General features: G+C 42.0%; 1 protein-coding gene across 1 annotated transcript in view; it reads right to left on the bottom strand.

The window, feature by feature from the left end:
- DCBLD2 (discoidin, CUB and LCCL domain containing 2) overlaps window positions 1-15,578 on the bottom strand; it is a gene marked incomplete in the record, with an annotated part of 114,848 nt that overhangs the window by 18,558 nt on the left and 80,712 nt on the right. The window contains 2 exon segments of the mRNA XM_077480188.1: window positions 9,106-9,234; window positions 10,701-10,848. Coding sequence (XP_077336314.1) covers window positions 9,106-9,234; window positions 10,701-10,848 — 277 coding nt within the window.

The following is a 15,578-nucleotide window of genomic DNA, read 5'->3' as shown; positions in this document are numbered from 1 at the left end:
AGAAATCAGTTACCATTTAAAAATAAAAACAAGGTTTCTTCATGTGCAAGGCATTTCAAACAAAAGAAGAATACAACTAGAGATTGAAAAAATTACATGAAACTCCTGGCCTGCATTTCACCTCCTCCATACTGCTTTACAAACAAAAAACAAACAAAAAAAAAAAAAAAAAAACACAACTTCAGAAAACACACTTAGGTGGTCAAAACCACACAAACCATGAATGGCTGAAATCAGATTTGTCAATCACAGTCATGATGGACAGCTCAAATTACAGCCACGAAGTACAGAGCCGATCAGAGTGGCTCCGTACCTTGATATCTGTGAACCAATTAGCACCATCACAATTGTTTTCAAACATTAAGCTCATTGAAAATAGAGAAAGCTTCCCTCGCGCTCTGTTGTGGCTAAATGTTTGTAAAATTGAGGGTAAAAGGTGGGGAGTCAAAGCTGAAACATGTACTGCCTCACGCACACTAAAAGTTTAGCTACTGTGCATGAGATTACAAAATTTTTATGCAGGTATAAGGCACACGTGCACCGTACAACACCGCTGTGGGCAGTCTATAAAAGTCTATGAGTTGCTAAAAGCTGCCATAGCTGGACAGTGCACCAAGTGATATTAATGTTAAAGGCTGTATGCACCCAGGGACAAGTGCCCGTAACTTAGGCTGCTTGCATTCCAGGCATTCATCCCTGGGTGCAGGAAATAAATGCCTGGAATTAGAGACCTAAATGTTAGTATTATTTGGTACACTGTTGAGTCACATTTCAGCCTCTTCTAGACTTTTAGTTTGCAGGCAGCAGGGTCTTACCACCGCGCATGACAATGCTGTAATATCATGCATAGGGGTTAAATGCTCAGTGTTAATGAGGTCTTAAAGGGGTGGGAGGTCTTAAAGGGGTGGGCGGCCTAAGGGTTGGTCCATGTGCTGAAGCTTGTCAGCACAGTTTTGTCTGTGAAGTAGTCATTGTTTTATGGCTTTTCCTCAGAATAATACTGGACCACCAAAATAAAGTTCTATTAGTCTCAAAATTATATAAAATGAATTTGAATACAGTGTTGTATGACCCAATTGTCACATTATCACGGCATGGTCTGGTAATGGAGGGGTATATACAGGCTCACACTCAAGGGGTTCTCTCCCCTTCAAGACAAAAGTATTTCACAGACTAATGAAGAAAGATAGGGGTTACCCCATTCAGAGCCCCACCAATCAGATGCCTAAACATGATGACACCCTCTGTCCACTGACTGATGAAAGAAGAACCCCCCCACTGAACTGAAGCCTTCTACCTCAAACAACCACAATTCCAAAAAAGTTGGGACGCGGTTTAAAATCTACATGAAAACAGAATTAAATGATTTACATATCTCAAAAACCCATATTTTATTCAAAATAGAAAATATAAAACATATCAAATGTTTAAACTGATAAAATGTACCATATAAAAAATAAATAAAGAAATAAGGTAATTTTGAAATTGATGGCAGTAACATGGCTCAAAAAAGAAAGTGGTACTAACAAGAAAGAGCTGGAACAACATTTGCAGCCAATTAAGTTAATTGGCAACATGTGAGTAACTTGACTGGCTATAAAAAGAGCATCTTTGAGAGTCAGTGTGTCTCAGAAGTAAGGATGGACAGAGGTTCACCAACCTGTGAAAAACCTTAATCTAAAAATGGTTGAACAATTTTAGAACAATGTTTCTCAACATAAATATTGCAAAGATTTTAAATACATCATCATCCACAGTACATAATATCAAATTCTAAGAATCTGAAAAAATCTGTAAGCAAGGGACAAGGCCAAAACGCAATATTGGATGCCTGCGATCTTCTGGCCCTCAGACAGCACTGCATTAAAAACAGGCATGATTCTGTTATGGGCATCACTGCATGGGCTCAGGAATATTTCCAGAACTCACGGTCTGTGAACAGTTCACTGTGCCATCCAAAAATGCAAGGTAAAGCTCTATAATGCAAACTAAAAGCCCTATCTGAACATGATCCAGAGACGCCGCCTTCTTCTCTGTTGCAAACTGGAAACTATTGTGAGGCAAATTTTGACATAGCAACCATGGGCACTGCGTCCTCTGGACTAAAGAGCTCTCCCTCTATACCTTCAGGCTTATTAGCACTCAGTTAAAAAGACTGCATCTCTGATGGTATGGGGGTGCATTATTGTTTATGGAATAGGCAGCTTGCACATCTTGAAAAGGCACCATCAACGCTCAGATATATCCAGGTTTCAGAGCAGCATATGCTCCCACCCAGACGTCTTTTTCAGGGAAGGCCTTGCAGATTTCTTGCAGGACAATACTAAACCGGACACTGCATCTATGACAACAGCATGGCTTCATAGTATGAGAGTCTGGGGGCTTTACTGGGCTGCCTGCAGTCCAGACCTTTCAGGATTGAAAATATTTGGTGCATCTTGAAACAAAAAAAATATGACAAAGACGATCCAGGACTGTTAAGCAAGGTCAATAAAGACACGTATGAGAGAGTTTAGAGTGGAGGAACTTGACTCGACTGCACAGAGTTCTGACTTCAACCCGATAGAACACCTTTGGATTGAATTAGAGCGGAGACTGCGAGCCAGGCATTCTCGACATCAGTGCCCGACTTCATAAATGTCCTTTTGGAAAAATGGTCAAACGTCATAGACACTCACAAAATAAAAGAAGAGGGACTTCCCATAGCGTAAATCAGGTATACAGCTTTATTAAAGTAAGTAAAGGTAGATATACACACAAACATAACCATTAAAAGACAGCGTATATGCCGGCCGGCAAGCAAGCGTCCGTTCGCTCAGATCCTACGTGACTGCGTCAGCATGTCCTAGCCAGACTTGCTGATGCAGTCACGTAGGATCTGAGCAAACGGGCGCTTGCTTGCCGGCTAGCATATACGCGGTCTTTTAATGCTTATGTTTGTGAGTATATCTACCTTTACTTTTTAATAAAGCTGTATAAAAGATTTACCCTATGGGAAGTCCCTCTGCTTTTTTTGAGAGATCTTTGCTTCACATGTGAAAGCCTTTCCGGGTGCGATTCCAGTCTGATCTTGAATGGCAATTTGAGACCTACCACGGAGACCCTGCTGTGTACTTTGTGTGAGCTATAAACGCTTGTCCTCTGGTAAGCGTGCATTCTCAGTGGTGTTTTGCACTTTTCGGTGACGGAAGATTACACGTTTTGCTTCAAATATTGATTGGACTATAAGTTGAGTTTATTCACACTGGGTTTTGTGCCATTTCATCACAATTTATTTTTATTTTTACTTTTATATGTACATATAATGTATTTGTATTTATTATGTACATTTATATGAATGATCGCTATTTATTAATTTATTGATTAAATTCAACTTATTACAATTAATTTTCATAAACTTATAAATATAACAATTTATTTTCATCACCTTTTACAAATGTTATTAGGGAGATTTACACATTAATTGAGGTTTCCCCCTAAGAGGGATAATCATGGTTAGAGCAGCTACATTTTTTCCTTTTCTTTGCATTCTTGGTGTGTATCACACTTTAGTAGCTGCTGCTTGTGTAGTTTTCATTTTGTTGTTAGGAGCGCAGTATTTTTTTCCTTTTCAGTTGTCATAGACACACTCCTAAACCTTGTGGACAGCCTTCCCAGAAGAGTTGAAGCTGTTATAGCTACAAAGGGTGGGCCAACTCAATATTGAACCCTATACACACACACACATATATTTTTTTTTTATGGTTTTAACATCTCTTCAAAACAACTTGTTTCTCTAGAACAGATTTCAAATATTATATCCATGATGAAAGTTCATACATATGCTGTTCGTTTTTTGCCTCAGGGAGTGGTGCCCTACCCAAAGGCCCCCTTCGCTCCAGCCTAACCCTCCCTAAAGCAAAACTTAACACCTTGTAAGCTTACTGCTATGAAAACACACACATTCCTATACTAGGCCTCCAAACCCGATAGGACTACAATAATACATATGAACAAAATGAACTAGAAACAAACATTCATAAAACCCGTTGAAAGCGTTTCAAACATGAATGCATTACAGCTAATCATCAGACCTGAAATTGGAGGTATTTGGTTTTTGGAACACTCTTAATGTTCACTTAGAGAGTGATGCAAGCCCATGCCACAATTGCGCCGTCCCTCTCTATTATACCTTTACTAATGTAAGAGACCTTCCTGATTTTTATAGTGTTTTGCATCACTTGAGGTACGGGGAGTAAAAAAAGGGATTGAGATAGTTAAAAGGACAGCGTAGTGAGCCTCAAGCCTCCTCACAGGATGAGTCAGAGCTGTTACTTGCAGAGTTCATAGCACTCTGATGTCAACCCCAACATTCCTGACTGGAAGCAGGCCACTCACAGCTGACATAAGGCAGAGCTAAGCATTTCTTAGCCAGTTCCATGTTCTCCAACCCTTTGCAGGCTTCAGTTGCTCCATACGTCTGACCCAGACTACAACACACTACTGCAGTCAACAAAACTTCAAAAAAGTAACTGCTTTAAAGAGGTAAACAAAGCCGTCAACAGAAAAGGAACAAAAAACTGATCAAAACACTTTACGCAGCCAATAGAACTTCTCTATTTACTGCACAGCTGGTCTCTTGTTCTGCCAGGGTCCTTTAAACTTAACGGCTGCTTGACACGGAAAACAGGGACTCACATTTTCTAAGTCTCAAATTATTATCCGTTTATACATATGCGTTCCGTTGCGGTGCGGCAATGCATCAGCGCTAAGCCCTAGTCAAACATTTTCAGCACGTTTCCATGTGCCAAACTACGCGCAACATGCAGAATCCCATTCTTTCAGACCCCTTTCACACTGCCAAGCCCATAGCGACGGCAGTAAAACGCAGCTATTTTTAGCGGCATTTTACCGCCGGATTTGCAGCGCATTTAGGCTGCTCGTGGGGGTAAAAGCGGCTGAGTAAGGGTTAAAACCACCCGCAATAGCGGCGTTTTCCGGCGGTATTGCAGCGCTGCCCCATTGATTTCAATGGGGAGCAGCGGTGGAGGAGCAGTAAACACACCGCTCCTAAGAAGCTGCTGGCAGGACTTTTCCTGACGTCCAGCCAGCGCACCGCTCCGGTGTGAAAGCCCTCAGGCTTTCACACTGGAGACAATGGTGCAGTAGTTTGAGGGTGGATTGCAGGAGCTATTTCTAACGCTATAGCGCCTGCAAAACTCCCTCGGTGTGAAAGGGCTCTAAGTCTCTGCTAACACATGTACACAGTCACCCTGCCCTCAATATAGTACAGGATTTTTTATTTTTTTTGGTCTAATCGGGTTTTTGGCCCCATTTCAATAGGAGCGTCTGTAAATGCAGTGTGCAGGTTTTTATAGCTGCTGAAGAATTCCTTCCCCTTCTTTAGAACTGATCTTCTCCCCTTGGCCAACCCAGGAAATGCACAAGCAAACACGCGATACAGGCTTATATAGCACAGGTTTAAAGTATGTGAAGCCTCACCTTGTAAAACAATCTATTCAATTTAAAATAGAAATGAAAGGCAAAGCATTTGTTCATATATAAATAGATATAGAATAAATGATCACATAATCTCTGTTCTCAGCTGAATTAGGGGCTTTGACAGCTAGGAGTGGAGAAACAACAGTATACCGATCACCCACACCAGCAACAATGTCATAATGTGCATTTTAGCAAGCGTTGCCCCAACACATTAGTGTGCTCTTAAAGTGTTACTAAACCCAGGACCCTGCATTCACTATATCTCCCACAGTACTTGAACATGGAAATGCAATTATTTTAGTAAATATAAACTGCTAAATACCTTTTCTCATCAGCAATATATGGCAGTCTTGTGACTTCCCTCAGTATCTGGCTGACCACTGGTTAAAGCTTGTAGGAGTTTTCATTCTCCTCTGACTGTCCTATGAGGCTGCATGGCACCTGCCTTTGTCTGGGCTGTGCTGATTGGCCTTGTGCTGATCACAAGCACCCTCCCAAAAAAAAAAAAAAAACACTAGCAATATACACCAAACTGAGCATGTGCAGAGTGCCCCCAAAGGCTCTGTACCATCAGGAGATGGATTGGAGACAGTGGAAGGAGGAGAGGATCAGAGAAGACAGGATCAAACAGCCTTTTTACACAATGTGGATGATTAAACCCATAGGTTCCACAGCGAGTATAACATGCATGCTTTATTGCATATATATGACTGATATTACTGTTGTGGGTTTAGTAACAATTCAATGCTTTTTCCTGTGACATGACATTAAAGCGGGGTTCCACCCTAAAGTGGAACTTCCACTGATCGGAACCCTCTCCCCCTCCGGTGTCACAATTGGCACCTTTCAGGGGGGAGGGGGGTGCAGATACCTGTCAAAGACAGGTATTTACACCCACTTCCGGGCATAGACTCCCACGGGAGTCTATGCCTCTTCCTGTCCCTGCGCGCTGTCTCTGGGACCCGTGTGTGTCCCAGCAGACAATTCCTATTGCGCTGCGTGACTCGCACATGCGCAGTAGGGAATCGGGAAGTGAAGCCGCAGCGCTTCACTTCCTGATTCCCTCACCTAGAATGGTGGCGGCAGCAGCCGAGAGCCGAGCGATCGATCGGCCTCGGCATCGCTGGATCCTGGGACAGGTGAGTGTCCATTTATTAAAAGTCAGCAGCTGCAGTATTTGTAGCTGCTGGCTTTTAATATTTCTTTCCACAGTGCAATCCCACTTTAACTACTTAAAGACCCGCCGCTGCAATTGTACTGCAGCAGGTTAGCTCTATTATGAGAATTGCTGTCATTGACCATTGCTTCGTGTAATAGATATAGCAGGCCCGTAGCGCAGCCCCGAAGCCCATGCATGTGGCTGGTGGATGCGATGTCCGCTAGCCACCCGTGATCGCTTCACACAAAGGCAAAACAGGTACCTGCCAGTGTAAACATGGCGAATCCCCATTCTGACAGGGGAGCCGAGAGTGATCGTCTGTTCCAAGTGATTAGGAACACAATCTCTCTACTCCTCCAGTCAGCCCAGCCCCCATACAGTTAGAAACACCTCCCAGGGAACACATTTAACCCTTGGATCGCCCCTGGTGTTAACCCCTTCCCTGCCAGTGACATTTATACAGTAATCGGTGCATTTTTTATAGCACTGATCGCTGTTTTAATGTCACTGGTCCCAAAAAAGTGTCAGAAGTGTCCGATCTGTCTGCCGCAATGTTGCAGTCCCGCTAAAAATCGCAGATCGCCACCATTACTAGTAAAAAAATAAATAAAAATGCCATAAATCTATTCCCCTATTTTGTAGACACTATAACTTTTGCACAAAACAATCAATACATGCTTATTGCGATTTTTTTTTTTAGCAAAACTATGTAGAAGAATACATTGGAGTGCCAAGCAGTGGAGGGGCGGGGAGCAGCCGTCTCAGCAGCTTGCTGAGACTACCATCAGTCCAGACAGCTGGTGGATCCAGACTTCCCAAGTCGGGATGACAGATGTCCCAACCTAGTCCTCTGCTGAAGGTGGCGATATAACCCTAATGTCAAGATTTAAAGGAGCTGTGTCCGTCAATGAACGAAAGAGAAAACTAATTTCAGGGAGGTGACGCTTCGTGCCGTCACTGAACCCCCCACCCCCCTCAATTAAGTGCAGCCTGACCAGTGCCAAATTACATGCAGCCTTGCCAGTGCCAAATGACATGCAGCCTTGCCAGTGCCAAATGACATGCAGCCTTGCCAGTGCCAAATGACATGCAGCCTGATCACACAGCTGCTGGGGCTGGGCTACTGGTCCTAGGGCCTGGCTGTAATGGGGCTGGTGAGCCATCCCAGTCAGAGAATTCCCCAGAAGGAAGGGGGTGGGAGGAGGCAAAGAGAAGATGGGTGCCGTGATCTGCAGGCCGTAGCAATTAAAAAAATAAGTTCCCGTCAAGTGGGCTCTTTCTCCACTTTCAGGTGCCACTTGTGCAGTAATCTCCTGTGCAACAAGTCCATGACAGTCCCGGTCTCATCTATATCAATCCACCGGACAGACCAGGACTGTCATGTAATTGTCGCACAGGAGATTACTGCTCGGCAGCACCTAAAAGTGGAGAAAGAGTCTGCTTCACAGGGGAAAGTTTTATTTTTTTTTTTAATTGCTACAGCCTGCAGATCACAGCGCTCAGTCTTCTCTCTGCCTCCTCCCACCCCCTTCCTTGCCTGATGAATCGGCCGGACCGACCCCCCAAAAAAAAAGTACCCATGCAGCAGCCAAAGCAGGCTGGGGAAAGTAGTATGGACTGTCCCCCCTCTGCCTCAGGTCGCAGCGCCTTTTATCCGCCTGTCACTCCAGCCACAGACAAAGCGGCCATACTCCATTCGGTCGCTCATCTCCTGTCTGTCTGTGGCTGAGTGACAGGCCCAGCCGGGAGTTCGCCCTGCACTCGTGGGTGTCCGGGAATCCGCAGCCAAAAGCAGGAGACTTGGGATATCTGGGATGACGTGGTGCCTGGACTGATCCTGGTGATGTCAGCGGAAAGCAGACTTCAGACCGCTTTCTGTTGAAAACAGGTCACAGGGGTGCAAAAGGAATTGTACTCCTGTGACCCAGAGAAGCCCAGCCTAAAAAGCTCAGGCTGGACTTCTCCTTTAAGTGGTTAAAAAATGCTGGTAACACTGATCCACTGTAGGAAACAGAATTTTAAGAATTAAATAAAAAAGCAGACAGATAGAAATCATTACAACTATCCCCTCTCACTGAAGCAAGTGCACCCAATTTCGGCCTTATTTGTTATTTCAGCTTTTGAGCAAAAGAATAATAAATTGTAAAGATGCCACAATCCGGCTTAAAAAAAAAAAATTAAGGAAAAAAAAGATGCTTTAAAGGAGCAAAACAAAGCTATTTTATCACAAATATTTCTCATAGCAAAACACTTTTAGCAGTCATGATGAGTTTGGACAAATGAAAGCAAAAAAAAAAAAAAAACGTTTCAATTTCTTGCACAGCCAAGCTCTTGTTCTGCTCATGCCCTTTGATTGCTTCAGGTAATACACCGACATATTAGCAATACAAGCACAACGCACAGACCATTACCAGTCACCCCTCAAGTTACAGAAGACAGTTTGAAACTCCAAGACGTCAGCTTACCTTTGGTAATGTTTGGAGTCACGGTTGTGTTTTTAATCTCCGGTGGCGGTGTAGTTTTGTCTACTGGTGGTGGATAATGTTTGGCACGTGGCACAAAAGCAGGTGGGGCAGTTAGTTTTGGAATAACTGCTTTCAGGAAAAGAGAAAGAAAAAAGTATTACAAACATTTTTATTGGGGGTCTTCTGTGCTCCAGATTGATGCTTCAACTGAATTTAATGATTAGACACAACCACAGTTCATTGCCCACGGGACGTTAACGAGTCACACCCCAAAGGTATAAAAATGTACAAGAAAATATACTATTCCAAAACACAAATGGTACATACATTTAAAAACATGTTGTCATATATAGTGGCCAAGAATAGAAGTACATTAGTGAACAACATTAGTACTTTACTAATGTTGTTCACTAATGTACTTCTATTCTTGGCCACTATAATTGACAACATGTTTTTAAATGTATGTAACATTTGTGTTTTGGAATAATTAATTTTTTGGTACATTTTTATACCTTTGGGGTGTGACTCAAAGCCCTGTGGGCAATGAACTGTGCTTGTGTATGTACAATCTGGGACTGAGACCTGCCTCTATCCCATGTATACCAGCTCCTTTTGTATGAATTTAATGATTGAGCACCAACAGATCTGAATGCTTAGAGTGGAAGTAAAGGCACAAGGCTTTTTAACTTCATGCATTTTTTGCATGAAGGTAAAAAAACTTCTGTGTGCACCAGGCCCCCCCAAGATAATTAACTGAGCCCCATCTCGATCAGCGATGTCCAAGAGAGCCTTGACTCTCCGAGGACTCGCACTCCTGATTGACTATTGTCAGCAGTGGGAGCCATTGGCCTGGACTGATCCTGGTGATGTCAGCGGAGAGCAGACTTCAGACGGCTCTCCGTTGAAAACAGGTTAAAAATTTTTTTAATTTTTGAAGCTATTGAAACATGCATCCCAATTGGAGGATTTTCCCACACCCTTTACTTGGGCGATAACCCTAAAATTTTGGATTTCCCATCACGGTCTCATTGACAATGATCTTAGGGAGAAAAATAAAGAACAATTTTAATATTATATTATATATACACACACATATCACCTTTACATACTATACATTTTTGTGATACAAGTGATTACTGTCAGGGTTGGTCTTAAACTGCCTAATCAACCAACAGCGTAGCTATATGCAGGAAAAATTGTTTTGCTTTGTGAATAACAGATATAAGAACATCCATCTGTTTGTTTTCAAGTACATCAATGGAGTGAATATCTAATTGGTAGTTTGGTGGCACTTTGCTTTGCACTATTTTTATCATTTCTTTCCAGTATGAAAAGTACTTTTTAACACAAAAGGAATCTTCTCTAAAAATTAAATCTTACACAAACATCAGCCAATTATAATGGAAATTTTTTCAACATAGCTACAATTAAAAAGTAGTCGTAGTTGAATCTTCTACAGGAAAACAGAGGCACACAACTTCACCACTAAACAGTTCATGGTCAAGGATTCAGCGCTGACGGTCTCTAAACTATCTACGTAAATGGGTGATAAAGGTGAAGCCGGGTGACTCACAGCAAAAACAGCTCATTCTCACCATGAATATTGTGACATCCGAGAAGCTCTACCTTCATGGCAATCTTTTGGTGCCAGCTTGTAGGTCTTATCTTTACAAATCTTGCCACTATAGGTGGGATGAAGTTGTTGCGGACCTCTTGATGATAATCAGAGTTGCCTTGGAATATCTAAGGAAAGACAAAAAAAAACAGAAGTGGAAAACCATCCTTCCCCAAGTTGGCTGTCATAACTGTATGAATGTAACCCAAGAACAAATATATAGCTTACCAGTCATAGATGTAGTGGTTGCATTAGTTTTTTTTTTTTATCTTGGTCGTCGCCTGTCCTAGACTGACAACATATTTATGGAGGTGAAAAGTGAGAGCCTAGGACAGGAAGTTAGGATTACCCTTTCTCCGTCCCTATAACATAGGGGGAAGAGGTTCTATAGTTCAAAGGGAGCCTAAAAGGATAAGTTCAACTTTACAAAAAAATAAATGCACTTTTTTTGCATGTAAAAAATATGTATTTTTTTTATTTTTTTATAATGAACCTGTAAAGCACTGTACCCACGATCAGCAGATTGTGGGTGTAAAGTCACAGTCCTGCAGACTGTGTACCTCTAATACAGGCAGGCAGTTGCACTTTGAAAGGAAGCTCAATGAGCTGCCAGAGCATTCAACAGTGCCATGGTAGTTCACTGTGAACCACAAGCCAGGAGCCGCAAAGGCTGTCGGTACTTATTTTCACATTTACAGAAAATGGTGAATGGATGAAGCAGTCAGAGCCCTGCATGACCACTTTCTTTAGACTGTGATAGCAAGTGTAGGAAGAAAAGCCCCCGCTCACTGTCAAAACAGGGGATCAGAGGGGTGCGGTGTGCATTGGTAACATGTTACACTCTGAATATGGGTGCAACAGGTTATAAAAAGTGACCTTTTCCTTTATTAACACAAAGTACATATACAAAGCCTCATTTCCTTTGGATAAAACTCACTTTTCTGATGATAATCTTGTACAAGGTCCCACAAATTTGTCTTAAATTAAGGCGTGTTAGCTAAAAGCCAATTAGCCTACAAAAGTGGTCTAATAGCTGTAGGTGTAATGTATGCATATGAAAGATGTACACTCTTCTAGGTCAAGTGCCAACACTGCAGTAATTTAGCGATAATGGTGGTGGCTATAACCATAGCTACAGTCAACTTGCAGAGTCACAAGGGCTGTCATATGTAAGGATTGAGTCTCCTATCCAGAGCCAGACATTATCAATAACCAGCTCATATAAGTGCCGACTACTTTCGGGACAACATGTGATATAAACCTTGGTGTAATCTGCATTGATTTTAGCAAGTAACAAGCATCCTGGCAAAATTCCTTTATATTTTTGCACACCGTGTAACTCTGGCTGCAATAGAGATGACCATTCCCTATGCCCAGAGTTGGTGGTGATCACCAGTCTTGTACACAACAGTGATCTCTTTCAGCTGTGGTGGTTTTGCAAATCTAGGGGACTTAGCCACTTGCTCCCACACTTTCTCTTCTTCGCCTTCCCATGTCGGATGATTCATCACTCTTGGTCTGCAGGAATTGACTCACCTGCAGACAATTGGAGATCAGGCTAGAACTGATCATTTCCCACAGGCCCAAAACACTGTATTGTTTATCTGGAGTGAATAGGAGAGCAGGGATGAGCTCAGGAAAGTTCAGAGTCCTAGTCTGAACTCTCCTAAGCTACATCTGGTCAGGAAGCCGTCACTGCACAAAACCAATCATAAGCAGTTGAGGAATTCTCCACTCTGCCACATGTATACATGCCCTTGTGTATGTGTGCAGGGTGAAGAATGCCTTGACTGTTTATGGTTGACTTTATGCAGTGACAGTTTCCTGGCGAGATAGCTCAGGTGCATTCGGACTAGGAGCCCAACACTTGTGAGCTCATCCCTAGAGAGAAGGAATAGAGGCTGTGCTACAGAGCTGGAGTGTTCATACAAGCACACTTTACACCAATCTGGATTTTACTCATCCCTGTGGCCTGGAGTCCAGTATTTGTTGAGCCCTGGTCATGTGTATGGGCTGCCAACTTTCTAAATATAAAATAGTTGTGCTGAAAGACGCAGTTTCATGGGTGCATTTATTGTAGCTCCTGCCCACAGTACCTGCATGCACTGCCATATATCCTTAAGCATGTTGCAGATCATGCCACCCAAATCTTAGGTGGCGAAAGATCTACCTGTACATGGACTGCTTCACAAAAATTTGCATTTGCAGACTCTTGCTGTATATGAAAGCCTGAGGAAGGCTCTAATATACAATATGATATCACCTTAAGTACCAGGGACCTCAGGATGTGTATACTTCTATTGTTTAAGGGACAACTATGAGATTATGGCCAGTCTAGCAGGACTTTAGAACAAAGCGTTAAAGTCATGTGAATACACTTTGATCAGAAAATATCAACCGTGTCAAAATTATTACTGCTAAAGATTATTAACTCAGCTGCTTAAAAATGATGTATGCAGGGATAGATTAAATGTAATGCGATTAATTTTCTTTCCTTCTTTACTACCACAGTTTAGGTAATTCAATATAGCCCATGGAAATGATTGGACATAAAACTCTCTATTTATCAGGCATGTTATCACTCCAGAGGGAGCAGTTTGCGCCCAGTAGCAAATAAACGAATAGCTTACAGAACTGTATTTTAATTGTAATTCTGATTAACACCTGACTCCAGACAATTTGTGCAGATTTTTTTTTTCATATTTTAATCCTGTCTGAAACCCTCTATTGAGATTTTTTTTTTCATGCTTTGGGATAGAAAACGAAGGGGAAATTTTCCCGAGACACACAAACATATTAAAACATATCTCAACTCCAAACCAGCTATGTAATATATTGCATCTTGCCAGTTTTTTGATGTAGCAGCTGTATTCGTTTTCACTTTTCATGAACAATTTAGGTTAGTACAGCAAATACATGTTGATCTTACCATGAATGCAGTGTCCTTGTCACTTCTTGTAAACTTAAAAGCAAAGGAACCTTATCCTTGTAGTATGTTAAATTGTTGTGTTAGGGTTTAGATTAAGCTTAAAGGAGAATAGACAAGGGTTGGAACCTCTACAAGCTTTTTACTGCTTGTTGGGTCTCTGTCGGTGGTGGCAGCAGCATTTGAGTGTGGCTTCCTCACATCCATATGCATTTACAAATTATTATACTTGTTTATGCTATATATAACAATTACTAATGATAAAATAGCACAAGTCAAACACAGTGTCTTAGATTAATAAAGCAGCGCTACTGCCACAAAGTTCATGAAGAGCTTTCATGTGAAATAGATGCACATGAGGAATAATAACTGAGTGATGGAGAGACAGTCCCAGAACCTCAGGTGGAAGGAAAAAAGATGTTGCTATGTTGTATCTTTCAAACACCCCACTGTAGTCTGTGTGTCACACTCCCCTTCGGGGTTCAAACTCATCAAAAGGATGACAGGGTCAAGCAAGGATAGAAAAACCACAGATCTCCTTAACAGGGCAGCAGGTATCACAGCAAAATCCACCAGTTCTCAGGTGGAAGTCGTAACGACGAAACTAGTCAGGGCGTGGTTTAACGAACGGAAATGATGCAATTCGTTCCACAACACAGGAGGACACACCAGGAAGTGAGTGCTGAAGGCTGCTGTGATTTACTGTCTCTTGTGTGACACGAGGAACACAAATCTTTACACCACGTAATGCCTGATGTTACTAATTGAAGCTGTATGGAGAAACTTTTAAATAAAGAGACAAAAAATGGATTTACACAATGTGGAGTCTCTTTTCTTGTCCTGAGAACTGGTGGATTTTGCTGTGATATCTGCTGCCCAGTTAAGAAGATCTGTGGTTTATCTATCCATGCTTGACCCTGTCACCCTTTTGGCGAGTTTGAACCCCGAAAGGGAGTGTGGCACACAGACTGCAATGGGGTGCTTTAAAGATACAACATAGCAACATCTTTTTTCCTTCCACCTGAGGTTTCTGGGACTGTCTCTCCATCACTCAGTTATTATCCCTCATGTATTTCACATGAAAGCTGTTCATGAACTTTGTGGTAGTAGCGCTGCTTTTTTAATAATGTAAGGCAATGCGTTTGACTCGTGCTATTTTATTATTAGTAATTGTTATATATGTTTTGTGTGCCTTCGCATTTTAAGCAGCAGCTTATTTCATTAATATCATTGTTTTTATTGATGGTGTATGGTTTTAACATTTAGTGTTATAACTGCTATAGATTTAAATTTGCCTGAAGCCTGATATATATTCTAGAGCTGAGTAAGTGGAAGGAGGCCAAGGAATTCACTTAATATATTGTTTATGCTATACATTAATAAGACCATAGATCTATTTAAATCTGAGTAACAGCAATAACTATTTCATGCCCTTAGGACAAACCCGCATGTGCTTCGGTTTGAGTCGTTATACCGGCAATAATGGCTGCAGCTGTCCCTAAGCCCTTGGCCCTTGTCCCCCCCCCCCCCCCCCTGTTCACATGCAAATGTGAATGCATTCGTAGGTCATACATACATATGTAAACTGTGATCGCATCACATAAATATCAGAAGGGCAATAATTCTAGCCCCAGGCTTCCTGTTTAACTCTAAACTGGTAACCTGTAAAGGCTTTTAGGGCTGGTTCACACCAGCAGCTGCACTGCAGCACAGTGGCTGGTGTGCGGTGCAATCCCAAACCCACTGAGCTCAGAGCACGGTTTTTTTAACAAAAACCTCTCATCAATTGCCGGCCATGTGCTGTGCGCAAAAAAAAAAAAAAAAAAAAACTACTACATGCTGTACTTTTCAGCGCACCATGCCTGCACACCACTAAAACGTAGTGGTGTGAAATGGGCACATAAGAAATTAGCCATTTTGCCTTATCCATTT

Source organism: Lithobates pipiens, unplaced genomic scaffold (assembly GCF_037356315.1).
Source record: "Lithobates pipiens isolate NorthernLeopardFrog02 unplaced genomic scaffold, aLitPip1_a1.2 Scaffold_16, whole genome shotgun sequence".
Classification (NCBI taxonomy): domain Eukaryota; kingdom Metazoa; phylum Chordata; class Amphibia; order Anura; family Ranidae; genus Lithobates; species Lithobates pipiens.
The sequence above is the reverse complement of the archived record's forward strand: the minus strand, read 5'-3'. Positions and strand labels throughout refer to the sequence as shown.